This window comes from Sceloporus undulatus, chromosome 3 (genome assembly GCF_019175285.1).
Source record: "Sceloporus undulatus isolate JIND9_A2432 ecotype Alabama chromosome 3, SceUnd_v1.1, whole genome shotgun sequence".
NCBI classification, from domain to species: Eukaryota; Metazoa; Chordata; class Lepidosauria; order Squamata; family Phrynosomatidae; genus Sceloporus; species Sceloporus undulatus.
In genome coordinates, this window is record NC_056524.1 from 1347942 (window position 1) to 1363420 (window position 15479).

Below are 15479 nucleotides of genomic sequence, written 5' to 3' on the forward strand. Positions count from 1 at the left end.
CTGTCACATGGGTGCCCAAATCCCATGGATAAATGGGGCTTAGATCCCGGGAATGTCCTGCAGAAGCGGCATTGTTTTCAGACACTTTGGGTTAATTGAACATTAACGCGACATTAACCCTTGCAGAAAATGGACAAAATCACACCACCTTTTACTTTCGAGACCACAAGGACCATCTAGTTCATCCCTATCCAGCCATGCAGGAATTCAAAATCAAATCAACCCCAATAGAGGGTCATCAAGCCTTATAGAGTGATAGAATCATAGAGTTGGAAAAGACCCCAAGGGCCATCCAGTCCAACCCCCTTCTGCCATGCAGGAACTCACAATCAAAGCATCCCCAATGACAGGTGGCCACCCAGCCTCTGCTTAAAGACCTCCAAAGAAGGAGAGTCCACCACTCTCCAAGGGAACATCTTCCAACAGCCCTTACTATATCATCATCATCATCATCATCATCAATATTTATTTATATCCCGCCTCTTCCGCTTTGAGGATTGAGGCGAGTAACAGCAAAGTGAATACAATATACAACAATAAAAACAACAAGCCCCACAAGGCCCCAACCCTCCCTCCCAACTATAAAATTAAACAGTAAAAGATGGTTAAAATGTGCATAACAATACATCAAAATTAAAAAACAAACCACAACTAAGAAAAATAATAAAAGGAGGGGGATTCAGTTGGTTCTGGACATTATCCATCGGGGAAGGCCTGCCGGAAGAGAAAGGTTTATGTCGCCTTTTTTAAAGCCTTGAGTGAGGATCATTGGCGAATCTCTTCCGGAGGTCATTCCAAGTTTTTGGAGCGGAGGCAGAGAAGGACCTCCGGGAATTTCACCACCAGCCTGGTCTTTCTAGATTGTAAGAGGTTTTTCCCAGAGGATTGGAGTGTATGGGAGGATTGTATGGGAGGAGGCAGCGTTCCTTCAAGGAGACTGGGCCCAGGCCATGTAGGGCTTTATAGGTGGTAACCAACACCTTGTACTGAGCCCAGACGCTAATAGGCAGCCAATGTAGTGATTGTAGAATCATAGAATCATAGAATTGTAGAGTTGGAAGAGACCCCAAGGGCCATCCAGTCCAACCCCATTCTGCCATGCAGGAAATCACAATCAAAGCATTCCCAACAGATGTCCATCCAGCCTCTGTTTGAAGACCTCCAAGGAAGGAGACACCACTACACTCCAAAGGAGTGTGTTCCCCTGTCAAACAGCCCTTACTGTCAGAAAGTTCCTCCTAATGTTGAGGTGGAATCTCTTTTCCTGGAGCTTGCATCCATTGCTCCTTGTCCTGTTCCCTGGAGCAGCAGAAAACAAGCTTGCTCCCTCCTCAAGATGGCATCCCTTTCAAATACTTAAACAGGGCTCTATCATATCATCTCTTAACTATCTCTTCTCCAGGCTAAACATCTCCAGCTCCCTAGAAAGTCTCTTCTCATAAGGCACGCTTTCACGGCCCTTCACCATTTTGGTGATCCTCCTCTGGACCCGCTCCCAAAGGCTGGAAGGCCAGTCTTGGGGAAATGCATGCCAGGATTTTGGCACTGGGTCAAAGCTGTCCCTCCTGAAAGGTGATGGCTCCTGCTGAACCTTGTCTTGAAATCCAATCTGTTTTCCTGGTATTTACTAAGCACCCAGAGACTGAGCTTACAGGGCAGGTACCTATAAAAGGCGTGTAGATGAGACTGGAGCCAAAGCATCCAGTTGAATGCCCAGCCATGGAGCCTGGAGGGGCCTTGACCATCTTTCTGGGCATCTGCCTCTCCTGCCTGGCCCTCCTTTCTGCCTGGAAGCGGATGCACAAGGAGGGGAAGCTGCCCCCGGGTCCCACCCCTCTGCCCTTCATCGGCAACCTGCTCCAAATGAAGACTGATGATGCCTTCAAGTCCTTCTTGACAGTGAGTTTTTGGCCCCGTCTTTGGCATGAGGAACTCTGGAGAGGATGGGGCTGGTGGAACCACTGTGTGAGCATTTGAACCCAGGGCACTTGCCTGTTGAGTGTTCAAGAGCTCTCATGCTTCAGATTGCAGGAGTGTAGAGGAGTGTCCTTCTTTGGAGGCTTTTGTCACAGGGAGGACTTTGATTGAGAGTTCCTGCATGGCAGAAGGGTGAGGGACTGGATAGCTCCTGGGGTCTCTTGCAACTCTAGGATTCTATGATTCAACAGGGAGAAATGTAAGGTACTGCACTTGGGGCGGAAAAATGAAATGCACAGGTATAGGATGGGGGCCACCTGGCTTAAGGAGACTCATATCACTTGCGCAATTGTGCCTAATACACTGAATAATTGCGGGTTCCTACCTGTTTAAACTTCCAATATTCCCCATGTGATAAACTCCTAAGAGCCGCCATCACCATCAGTTAATCCTGCCTTGTACAGATCATCCCTTATGTCTTTCCTGAATATCCCACCAATCCCTGGATGATTCCCAGATTCTTGTGTTATTAAGGAAAGGGTGGGAGACTTTGCTCCATCCACTTTTGTCCATGTTACCTGTGATTTTTTAATATACAGTATAAACCTCTGTTGTGCAACACACACACACCGATTCCCAACTGCCTGTGAACTCCTGAGCTTTGGTTTCTCCTGCAGCTGAAGGACAAATATGGCCCCGTGTTCACGGTCCATCTGGGACCCCGCCGAGTTGTGGTCCTTTGTGGGCATGAAGCAGTGAAGGAAGCCTTGGTGGATCAAGCTGAGGAATTCAGTGGGAGAGGAGAGCTGGCCTCCCTTGACCGCAACTTCAACGGTTTTGGTAAGTAGACTTACAATCATAGAGTTAGAAGAGACCCCAGGGGCCATCCAGTCCCTGACATGCAGGAACTCTCACTCAAAGCATCCCTGACAAATGGCCATCCAGCCTTTGTTTAAAGACCTCCAAGGAAGGAGACTCCACCAAAACCTCCATTGAGGGAGTGTGTTCCACTGTCAAACAGCTCTTACTGTCAGGAGGTTCCTCCTAATGTTGAGCTGGAATCTCTTTTCCTGGAGCTTGCATCCATTGCTCCATAGGGATGTTTAGCCTGGAGAAAAGAAGGTTAAGAGGCGATATGATAGCCCTGTTTAAATATTTGAAAGGATGTCATATTGAAGAGGGAGCAAGCTTGTTTTCTGCTGCTCCAGAGAACAGGACCCGGAACAATGGATGCAAGCTGCAGGAAAAGAGATTCCACCTGAACATTAGGAGGAACTTCCTGAGAGTAAGGGCTGTTCGACAGTGGAATGCACTCCTTCCTCGGAGGGTGATAGAGTCTCCTTCCTTGGAGGTCTTTAAACAGAGGCTGGATGGCCATCTGTCAGGGATGCTTTGATTTGGATTTCCTGCATGGCAGAATGGGGTTGGACTGGATGGCCCTAGTGGTCTCTTCCAACTCTACGATTCTATGATTCTATGATTCTATGATCCATTGTGTCCTGTTCTCTGGAGCAGCAGAAAACAGGCTTACTCCCTCCTCAGTGTGACATCCCTTCAAGTATTTAAACAGGGCTATCATATCATTTAGGAGAGTGCTGGAGAGTGGTTGCTCTCTTCCAACTCTAGGATTCTATGATTCTAAGTTAGAGGAGGGTAGATTTCAATTGATTCCATTAGGAAGAACTTTTTTTACCGCAAGAGCTGTCTGACAGTGGAACACTTTCTCTTGGAGAGCGATGGAGTCTCCTTCTTTGTTTAGGCTGTTTTTAAACTGGCTGGATGGTCATCTGTCCCAGTCAGGGCTTGGATGGTGTCTTTCTGCCTGGCAAAAGGGGATTGGACTGGATGGCCCCTTGGGGTTTCTTCCAACTCTATGAATGTCCATGGGGGCTTCAGAGAGCCTTCCACACTGAGCCATGTATTTGGGGAAAGGAGCAGCCTTCCTACCACCACCAACCTCCAGTATAAGAAGCACTGGACTGGAGCAAAACAACTTTACGTCCTGCCCAGGCTGTCCTTCACAGTCAACACTTGCCCCTTCCTTTCCAGGGGTCGCTTTGGCCAATGGGGAACGATGGAAGCAGCTGCGCCGCTTCTCCCTGACCACCCTGAGGAATTTTGGGATGGGGAAGCGGTCCATTGAGGTGCGGATCCAGGAGGAGGCTCAGTACCTGATGGAGGAATTCAGGAAAACCCAAGGTTGGTGCTGGCCACCTGCGCCAGTTGCTTCCAGGGGTCGTGCGAGGGGTCTCTCCTAGGTGGGACCCATGGCTCTCCCTTCCATCCTTGCCAGGTCTGCCCTTTGAACCCACTTTCTTCTTGAGCCGCACGGTCTCCAACGTCATCAGCTCCGTCGTCTTTGGCAGCCGCTTTGACTACGAAGACAGGACCTTCCTCTCCTTGCTGCACATGATAAATGAAAGCTTCATTGAGATGAGCACCCCATGGGCACAGGTAAGTGGGCAACAGGTGAGGGAAGGAAACTCACCTTTCACCAGATAGGAGGAAAATGTTCCACTTCTGGAGGTTCCTTGCAATTCTCCAACTCTTAGGAGCTGGAAAAAAATTCCAAGAAGTTGTTTTGCAAGAATCCAAGAAGAACTGGGCTTTGGGTAAAGAATTAAAAATATGTTTGCCCTTGTAGAGCACCGGAGTTGATAACTTCAGCCAGAATCTTGTTGAGGACTGATGTCTTCGTATGTGGACTTGCCTCTGCAAGAATTACAATGGGACAGTTCCATGGCATCTCTATCCAACAAAGGGCCGCTGTTACATTACTATGTAGGAGATTCAGGAAAATGACCAATGCACAACAGGGATCAATGCGCATCACTCCCACTGTGTATTGGGACACTGGCCAACACAAATCAGTAGAGCCTGATGCACATAGGGCCACTCTTGCTGGGGTCCTGTGCATACATCTTTGCAATTCACTAACAGGGTTTCTTAGCACCTCTATGACGTAAGTCTACGTAAAGTTACAAGTGGAGCATGCCCTTTTTGTGCCTCACCCATAAATCCAGCAAATGAAGTAAGGGGATGGTGTGATAGATACCTTGTCTGGAACCAATCCGATGCAGCTGGTGCATGGAAAGGGCCTCTAGTCAAAAGTCTATGTTGGGGAATTTTATTTAGCTCAAAATATTGGGTTAGGCTACAAATAGCCCTTGAGACAATTTCCCTTCGTGTATACCAATAGAAAGGTGGATTCAAAGGAATTGTGCAAAGGCAAACTTCTTATGAGTAAATCTTTCTTTTATTGCGGGAAAACCATACAGCAAGTCAGTAACACACACATCTTCATACAAGGGGGGTTGGACTGGATGGCCCCTGTGGTCTCTTCCAACTCTATGATTCTATGATTCTATAAGACTCAGGAAATAAGAGAGGAGGTTTGAATAGATGGAGGCAGAACTGATGGCAATACTTACACAAGCGAAGACTTGCTTCAGGATCCAACTGGTTGAGGTGGCATGGGACTCAGTCATTGAGTGAAGGGCTGGGCTGGAGCTAGTTCGGAGAGCACAGTGACAAAGTGTCCCCATGAACACCAAGATGGAAGGAGCCCTGGTGGCGCAGTGGTTCAATGCCTGTACTGCAGCCATTCACTCAAAACCACAAGGTTGCGAGTTCAAGACCAGCAAAAGGGCCCAAGCTGGACTCAGGCTTGCATCCTTCCGAGGAGGGAGCTAAAATGAGTCCCCAGACTGTTGGGGGCAAATTAGCTTACTTGCTCATTAGCTTACTTGCTGTTCACTGCTATGATATCTGGAATAGCGGTATATAAATAAAACAAATTATTAATTATTATTAAGATAGCATTCTATGGAAGGCTTTGGGGGACCTTATATAGGCCAGATCTAGCCTCTGGGTAAAAGTGATCCCACATCAATGGGTGAAATCATGGTCTGGCAGTACTGAGGGTGGGCATAGGTGCTTCATTAAGCCTATCAGGCTCATCCAGTGAGACATCCTTCGGATAATGGAGGTGCCAATATCCCATTTTGCAACTCCCAAACTGTCTGCTTAGCATGTCCCAAGGGTTTTTCCCCCCAATGGTATTACCTGTTTGGCATCTTTGGATGTGTTGTGGACATGTCCCCTTGCCTTAGAGATTATGGAGGACTGCCTGGCAGGGTCCATCTGGGGTCATATGGAAACACACACACACACACACACACACACACACACACCAAAATTCAGAATATCTCAGTGTTGGTAGCAAACCACTCAAGCATTGCTCTTCCTTCCAGCTCTATGACATGTATTCCTGCATCATGCAATACCTGCCTGGGAGGCACAACCGTATCTACCACCTCATTGAGGAGCTGAAGGACTTCATTGCTGAGAAAGTCAAAGTCAATCAGGCAACGCTCGATCCCAACAACCCACGAGATTTCATCGACTGCTTCCTTATCCAGATGGAGAAGGTGCCAGAAAGAAGCATGCCAGGCCAAGGAAATGCCCAACTTGGGCTTGTCCTTTCATTTCTGGAAAAGGGTCTGTGGGATGCAGGGAGGAAGGGACCAAGTTAAGAAGATTCATACGGATCCAGGGGTGTCACTAGAGGGATGCTGTCCCAAACACAGACTGGGCAACCAGCCAAAGGCTAGTTGCTACACAGCTGGTAGTGTGACACGGACCAGCTAATGAGCAAGCAAAGGAATCAAGGAGTCCTAGTACTAAACCACAAGCTGAACATGAGTCAACAGTGTGATGCGGCAGCTAAAAAGGCCAACACAATTTTAGGCTGCATCAATAGAAGTATAGTGTCTAGATCAAGGCAAGTAATGGTGCCATACTATTCTGCTTTGGTCAGGCCCCACCTGGAATATTACTGTGTCCAGTTCTGGGCTCCACAATTAAAAATGATGTTGAGAAGCCAAAGCATGTCCAAAAGAGGGCTGCCAAAATGGTGAAGGGTCTTGAAACCATGCCTTATGAGGAGAGACTTAGGGAACTGGGGATGTTTAGCCTGGAGAAAAGAAGGCTAAGAAGTGATATGAGCGCCCTGTTTAGGGGTGTCATACTGAGGAAGGGCTTGAGGAGGTTTCAGAGGATTTATAGGGAGCAGCAATTCATTAAGCAGCAGCTGAGTTTAATGACGGGACACTGACAGGATGAGCACAATGTCGTATGAAAATCTTTTCACAACCATGCAATGAGGATGGGAAAAGGACAGGACAAAGACATCCACCCACCCTCTGATAATCTCCTTTGAGTCCAGGTCCATGTTCTGGGAGCAGGACATGACAGCTGCAAGGGGTATGGACCACACCGGATGCCACTTCGGAATGGGGTGCTAAAACATTGGTGGGAAGGGGTGTGTGTGAAATTCTGGGTCTGGCAGCTTTGCTGGCTGGATGTGAAAGCGAAGTTTCACCAGATGCAGAAAGGCCGTTGAAGAAAGGAAGGAAGGAAGGAAGGAAGGAAGGAAGGAAGGAAGGGGGTATTAAAAATGATCCACATGGGTATCAAATATACTAGGTATGCCACTGTACATATCTATGGTTGAATTATATTTAAGGGACAGTGTCCTCCTCACCCCATCTCAGAAGAACACAAGAGGATTTTTAAAAACTGAGACATGAACCCGGAACAATGGATGCAAGCTCCAGGAAAAGAGATTCCACCTGAACATTAGGAGGAACTTCCTGAGAGTAAGGGCTGTTTGACAGTGGAATGCACTCCTTCCTCGGAAGGTGATAGATTCTCCTTCCTTGGAGGTCTTTAAACAGAGGCTGGATGGCCATCTGTCAGGGATGCTTTGATTTGGATTTCCTGCATGGCAGAATGGGGTTGGACTGGATGACCCTTGGGGTCTCTTCCAACTCTACGATTCTATGATTCTATGATTCTATGAAGGAGAAAAGGCAGCTGGAAAACAGATTGGAGCTCTGCTGCTGGGTGGAAATGCTGCCACATGTCCACCTTTAGAGCCACGAAAACTGAGAAGGGAAGCAGATGTGATGGAGATCTGCAAATTTATGCATGGGATAGAGAAGGGTTTGTTTTTCTCTCTTTGAAAGCATGACTGAAGTGGACAGGAGACTGAGAATATTCAAGAGGATGTTCTCATGGCACATAATTATGGGGCTGCCAATGGTTATGGGGTGGTGATGGCTCTAGGGAACTTGCAAGTTAAGACTTAGTAAGCTTGGTGCTCTGGGCACTTATTGCCAACAGCAGGGGAAATCTATGGCCTTCATGCCCTCATTCAAGACACCCACTTCCTTTGTTTCCCCCCAAGGAAAAGGGGAACCCCTCCAGTGAATTCAACATGAAGAATTTGGTCCTCACCACCCTCAATTTGTTCTTTGCTGGAACAGAAACGGTCAGCTCTACCCTGAGATACGGCTTCCTTTTCCTGTTGAAACACCCAGAAGTAGAAGGTAAGGTGGGCACTTGGATCGGGGCTGGCTGTTCCTATATGGCTGGGATCCTCTTGCCATGATACACACACATGCAAGTTCTCTTATGTAGGGAGATCTTGTAGCACCTTTGAGACTAACTGAAAGAAAGAAGTTGGCAGCATGAGCTTGCATAGACTTTGGTGGAGTGGAAACCAGGCACAGGCATATATATGCCATTGGTATGTGAGGATGTCAATTCAAATGACAAATCCTTTGTGTGTGGAAATGAAGCTGCAGGTCCAGTTTTAACAATGGTCGTTAGTGCACAAAGGCATAGGGAACTGGTCTCTGTGCATAAAGATGAACTGGCAGATCCAGTTTTGCAATGGCACTGGCCTCTGGTGAGAGGAAGAGTTGTGCACAGCACACTGTGTCAGCAATGCCCTTCAGCACTTTACATTGGGCAAACCAGTCAGTCTTTGCACCAAAGGATCAAATAAATGGACATAAATCAGACATTAGGAATGGGAATACACAAGAACTGGTGGCAGAACATTTCCGTCTCCCTGGGCATTCCCTCTCAGTCCTCAGAACAGCAGTCCTTGAACAAAAGAACTACAAAGGTAGATGGGAAAGAGAAACAGCAGAACTAGAATTCATCCATAAACTACTGTCCCTCAGCAATGGATTGAACAAAGACAATGATTTCCTGACACACTACACACACTTCAACACTGTCTGACCCCATCCTCATGGGGCTGCCCCACATGCATCCCTTCCCCTCCCCACAGGCCAGTCCCATTGCAAAACTGGGTCTGCCAGTTTATCTCCATGCACCAAGACCATTTCCCTATGTCTTTGTGCACTAAGGACCATCACTAAAAAGGGACCTGCAACTTCATTTCCATACACAAAGGATTTGTCATTTGGACTGACAACTTCACATACCAATGGCATATATTGGCTTCCACTCCACCAAATGCATCTGAGGAAGTAGACTGATGGCCCTTGGGGTCTCTTCCAACTCTATGATTCTGTGAGATCTGGCATCTTCTGGTTTCCCAACTCTCAAAGATGTTCTGAGCATGATGCCCTTCCACCAGCCCCAGGAAACCTGTACCTAAAACCTTTCTTTTAATGTTGTTTTGGCAGAGAAAGTCCACCAGGAAATCGATCATGTCATTGGGCACCACCGTATCCCTGGCATTGAGGACAGGATGAACATGCCCTACACAGACGCCGTCATCCATGAGATCCAGAGGCTGACGGACATTGTCCCCTTGGGCGTGCCACACACGGTGACACGGGACACCCACTTCAGGGGGTACCTCCTCCCCAAGGTGAGACACGGCTGGAGCCCCATTGCGGGAGACCGGCGGGATATCAATCCTTGAAATAAAATAAACATAAAATGGAGAGCCAGGAAAGGAAGGAAGGAAAAGGAATGAATATACATTTGTGTGTATAGCTGCTGTTGTGTGCCTTCAAGCCACTTCTGACTTATGGGACCCTAAAGTGACCCTACGATGGGGTTTTCTTGTCAAAATTTGGTCAGAGGGGGTTTGCCATTGCCTTCCCCTGAGGCTGAGAGAGTGTGACTTGCCCAAGATCACCCAGTGGGTTTCCATGGCCAAACTGGGAATTGAACCCTGGTCTCCAGAGTTGCCAGCTTGGCATAGTAGTTTGAGCATTGGACTATGTCTCTGTTTTGTTGTTGTTGCTAGCTGCCCTGGAGTGGGTTCTGACTCATGCCTTCCTTGTGGAAGAGACATCTCCAAGAGTCCCTCTCCTCCGCTGCATTCTTGCCCAGATCCCGCAATAAACCCTTGCCCATAATAAGCCCCTAACTGGGTCTCTCCATCTGGTCTGTGGTCTTCCTCTCTTTCTTCCTTCCTCCCTCCTCCTTTCCTAGCATTATTGTTTCTTCTAGTGACCTGTGCCTTCTCCTGATGTGGCCAAAGTACGATAGTCTCCGCTTGACCGTCTTTGCTTCCAAGGAGAGCCCTGGTCTGATCTGTCCAAGGACCCATTTGTTGGTCTTCTTGGCTGTCCATGGGATCAATCCTAAGGACCACATTTTGAATGCATTCATTTTCTGTCTGTCTGCTTCCTCCACTGTCCAGCTCTCCCATCCATTCATGGGGATGATGGGGAATACAGTGGCCTGGACCATTCTGACTTTGGTGCTCAGTTGCATGTCTTTGCTCTTCAGTAGCTTTTCCGGTTCCTTCACAGCTGCCCTTCTGATTCCTAATCTCCTTATTTCTTGCCTGCAGTCTCCATTCTGGTCAAGGCTTCATCCTAGAGATGGACATTCTTTACTATTTCAATTTCCTCATTGTCTGGATTGAATTTGAGTATTTCTTCTGTGGTCGTTCTTTTTGTTTTATGTTCAGCATCAGAGCTGCCTTTGCGCTTTCATCTTGGACCTTCCTTATTAACTGTTCCAATTCCTGAATGCCTTCTGCTAATGTTCTGGTGTCATTGTCCGCATTATCTTCGGTTGCTAATGTTGCTTCCTCCTATCTTCACACTTCCTTTTTCTGATTCTAATTCTCCTTTTCTGATGATGTTTTCAGCATATAAGTTAAACAAGGAAGGGGATAGGATGCAGCCTTGCCTGGCCCCTATCACAGGGTTTGATTCAAAGCTCGGCCATGAAACCCAACGGGTGAAACCCCTTGTGCAAGTCACATTCTCTCAGCCGCAGGGGAAAGCAATGGGAAACCTCCTCCATCTTGCCAAGGAAACCCCAGGATAGGTTAGCCTTAGGGTTGCTACGGTCAAATATGACTTTGAAGGCACACAACAACCAATATATGTATCTATGTATTGATGTATGTATAATTTTATTTACTTAATTTCCCCCTCCATTCCCGCAGCCCAGGCTCCAAGGTGGCACACAACCCCCTTTTTTGCATGCCCTTGTGGCACGTCTGCTCTCTTTCCAAGGGCAGGCGGTCATCCAAGCGTGCCTTTTGCCGAACGGGACCACTCAGCCTCGCCTTTCTTTTCTTGTGTAGTATAGTCCTCTTGTAGTGAAAACAGCCATCAACTTGTCTTGCTGCCTGGCCAATATTCACAACGGTACAACTTTGGATGCTGCATTACAGAATGTAGTTCAGTTCTAGCAATTTCTAATTCATCTTTGCACAGAGCACTGTCTAATACAAATGAGATTTATACACGAGATTTCCATGGCACTTAAAATACCCCCATCTGTCCTCGGTTTCTTCCAGGGTACCAACGTCTTCCCCTTACTTGGCTCAGTCTTACGTGATCCCAAATACTTCAGCAACCCTGAGAAATTCAACCCTGAGCACTTCCTAGATGAGAACGGCCGCTTCAAGAAGAACGATGCCTTTGTGCCCTTTTCCTCAGGTACCGGCTTCCTTTCTGCTTCCTCCTTGCTTCATTCATTCAAACGCATATTGCAGGAATGAGAGTATCTAAAGAGTTGCAAGAGCTTGCAAGGGCCATGTAGCTCAACCCCACCACCATAGGGGCATAGTTTCATAGAATCATAGATTCCTTCTCTCCTCCAGGGAAGCGCGTCTGCCTGGGGGAAGCCATGGCCCGCATGGAGCTCTTCCTCTACTTCACCACCGTCCTGCAGAACTTCCGCCTGAGAGCCCTGGTGCCTCCCGGAGAGATCGACCTCTGCCCCCGGATCAGTGGGTTCGGGAACATCCCCCCCGCCTACCAGCTGTGCCTGGAGCCTCGCTGACCCCAGCCTTGGCCTTGTGTCCGTTTGAGGGCAAAGGCACCCTCCTCCTGTGTGCCTCTTGGTGACCACAAGAGTGGTGCCTCTCCCTGCTCAAACTGTATCAGAACTGCGCATACAGACACAAAGTTTTGGAGGTCGCCTATGTCCATAAGACTTTGGAGATGGTGGCGGTGGCATGTCTTTCCTCTTTCCTCCTGTCTGAGTCTGACCATGGTTGCAAACCAAATTTCAGACCAAATGGGCCCAGAGAGGCTCTTCTTCCGCCTCGGCAAACCCCCATGTTTAGGATATGGCAAGTGGGAAATGCCCCCCAACTCACCTGGACCAACGTTTTCCTGACCGGAAAAAGGAAGGGATGAATTGTCGCTCCCAAAAGCAATGATTCCTCCTTAATTTGCACGGCTGGACTTTGCCGTTGTTAAAAAATACGCCATTTTTAATCAAACCCAAAAGTGGATTTCTGAATGCATTTTTTATTATTATTTTTATTTAATCTTTATGTAAATTTACATAATAATAGTAATAATAATAATAATAGTGAATGTATATTGACATTCTTTATACAATATTGCTTTGTAATATAGAAAACTTAAAAAATACCCAACAGAAGAGATTGTAAAATTAAAAGGTGCTGTAAATACATTTATCTTTCTGCTGTATCTTCTCCATTGAATAAAGCCTTTTGTAAACAAGTTGATGGCTTCCAATCCGACATCTTCCAAGGGAAAACCTTTTTGTGCGTTGTTACTGTCTCTCCAATTGTTGTTGTTTCCTTGTTGTGTGATTTTCATATTTGCCTGCAATGTATATTGTTATAATCTTAAAGCCTAAACTTTACATTTACATCAATCTTCAATATACTCATCTTACATTCCCTTATTTCTATTACTTCTCTCACTGGATTTATAGTCCTAAATACATGTAAATTATGGCAGGAAAAAACTCAATACAGAACTTCTTAACATTTCTGACGTTTACAATTCTCTTTATATTGTCCTTTATTATAGGATAGTTATACACCACTTAAACAACATAAGATTATAGTTCGACATCTTTTGTAATTAACCCTCTGTACAGTCAAGCCTTTTTTATATACTGATATAAATTCCTTAACTGTTTGAATTAAAGAGTCTCTCCATAAAACTCCCCAAGGTTTCCTTTCTATTCCCCACTTTGATAATGATTTATGATTTACAATATATGGCAGCTTATCCATCTCTTTCATATTTCTGAATGCATTTAGGTTATTATTTTATCTGGGGCATGTTGGGTTGTCTGTGTATCAGCAGAAGGTCCCAGAGGCAGAGAAGGGTCTCCAAGGCCTGGCAAAGGTTTACATTTATCTTAGGAACCAGAGGGAAGAGAGTGCCAGGCCACTGGGGTCACACAGACATCATCATCATCATCATCATCATCATCATCATCACCACCACCACCACCACCACAACAATGTTTATTGATGACACCCTTTTCACCAAAGGGCAGTACATCAAACATACTGTATATACTCATGTATAAGTCTAGAAATGTAGGTCCCAAAACTGACCACAATAACATGAGTCGACTTATCCATGGGTCATTGTAAGTACTATGCTTTAACTCTTATGAAAAGGGAACTCTTATGAAAGGCAAGAGTGCAATAATGATCTGCCCTAGACACCCCTCTGCTTTCTCATCCATCCAGCTTTTCAGCTGAGCAAAAACAGTGATGTCTGCTCAAATTTTGTAAGTCCTTTGGCATTGCTTTCCTTGGCTTCTTCCTTTAGATCCTCCATTACATGCCCCATAGTTTTACCCTCGACCTATCCATGGGTCATATCAAAATCCATAATTTTATCTCTGAGGTTGACTTATAGTCAAGTATATACAGTATATAATCAAAAATGATCAATAAAACACAACAGTATTGAATGCTAAAATACTAAAATAATATACTAATATGCTAAAAGCAACAACCTCCTCCCAATGCTATTACTTTCCCAGCATCCTGGAACCTGGTCTTTGCTGGCTGTAATGGGGTGAGACCTACAAATTGCTAGCCGCCTTGAGTCCTTCTACTGGGAGGAAGGAGGGTAATAATAATCATAATGATGGTAATAATTCCCCAGTTTGGTGCTCTGCAGGGGCTGTCAGGATTGCAAAAGGCCATCCAAAGCAAACGGAGAGTTACATCCCAGCATCTTCCATGGTAGGCTGGGGAACCTTTGGTTCTCAAATGTTTTGGCCTGCAGCTCCCATCATCCCCTGCCCTTGGCTCCAGTGGAAGTGTTAATGCCCAGAAGAAGGGCAAATATTCCCTCTTGTTCAGTAAATACCCAATATCCAAACAAGAACAGAAGATTTGAGGATTAAAACAAGAACATGTTTTTATTGTTGATTTGCAAAGCAACACAACTAGACTGGAGCGCATGACTCAAATTAGCCCAGCAAAGAAACGACAGCCTCCCAACTTCTTTTATAGCCATGGAGAGAACCATTGTACTTCATTCCTATATTTAAGGTCCAACATACTACACACACACACACACACACCAAACAAGGTGTGGCAAAAAAGCAGAAAGCAGTACCTGATACATAGACAGGAATATCCCAACCGGCTGTCTCTCAGAGACATAGAATTATATGGACTATTCTGTTTCCAACGGCTGCTGGCCAGAGACACTGTCGATTACACAACATCAGGATTCAGCAGACAAGTGGTGTAGCACAACCCTTGTGAGGCTGTCAGTTTAGAGTATCATCTCGCATGCATGGTGCACAATCTCGTAGTTTGCTATCTAGTCTCCTTTGCAAGACTCTGAGAACATCGCCTTCTGCACCTTGGCCTTTTGAGTCGCTGTATTGAAATGATGCTTAAACTGGAATGAAGCCATTAGATCAAAAATAAAGAAGTAGGTGGGAGAGACAGACGGACGGACAGAGAGACTCCTTAAATTTTACCAAACTTCCCAAACTAAATTAAACTATTAGAAACATATATCTGAAGTTGGTTGTTTTCCTTGCATTGCAAATGCTGTAAAGATTTAGAGGTTCTAGCAAGGTGTGATGCAAAATGCTAAACTTTGCAAGATATTACTTTGTGTGTGTGTAATTTTGACAAGAATGAAAGATAATAAAACATATTTTATCACGAGGGCAATGTGGATTTAATATTATTGTGACGTGTGTATACCCAATTTCCAAGCGGTGAGAGAGACCCAGGACTCAGTTGCCTTGGAAGAAGGGTCTTGTGGACCTCCATGGCGTTTCTGTGATAGTTGTTGCTGTGCACCTTCAAGTCATTTCTGACTTATGTCAAACTAAGGTGAGCCTAGAATAGGGTTTTCTCAGCAAGATTTGTTCAGGGAGGGTTTGCCCTTGCCTTCCTGAGGCTGAGAGTGTAATTCAGATTCACACAAAACTAGTGGGTTTCCAAGGCCAAGTAAGGGGGATTCGAACCCTGGACTCCCAGAACCTAAGTCCGGCACTCCAACCACGGCATT

The 15479-nt window shown here is 46.0% G+C and overlaps 1 protein-coding gene across 2 annotated transcripts; it reads left to right on the plus strand.

The window, feature by feature from the left end:
* Positions 1 to 1719: 1719 nt before the first annotated feature.
* LOC121925656 (cytochrome P450 2G1-like) lies at positions 1720 to 11997 on the plus strand. 2 transcript variants are annotated; one of them, XM_042458063.1, is made up of 9 exons: positions 1720 to 1899; positions 2595 to 2757; positions 3967 to 4116; positions 4211 to 4371; positions 6171 to 6347; positions 8168 to 8309; positions 9423 to 9610; positions 11510 to 11651; positions 11816 to 11997. In XM_042458063.1, the coding sequence occupies exons 1-9, from the start codon at positions 1720 to 1722 to the stop codon at positions 11995 to 11997; spliced, it is 1485 nt and encodes a 494-aa protein (XP_042313997.1). The 2 variants fall into 2 exon arrangements, with proteins under 2 accessions (XP_042313997.1, XP_042313998.1); XM_042458064.1 differs by lacking the exon at positions 6171 to 6347.
* Positions 11998 to 15479: the final 3482 nt, after the last annotated feature.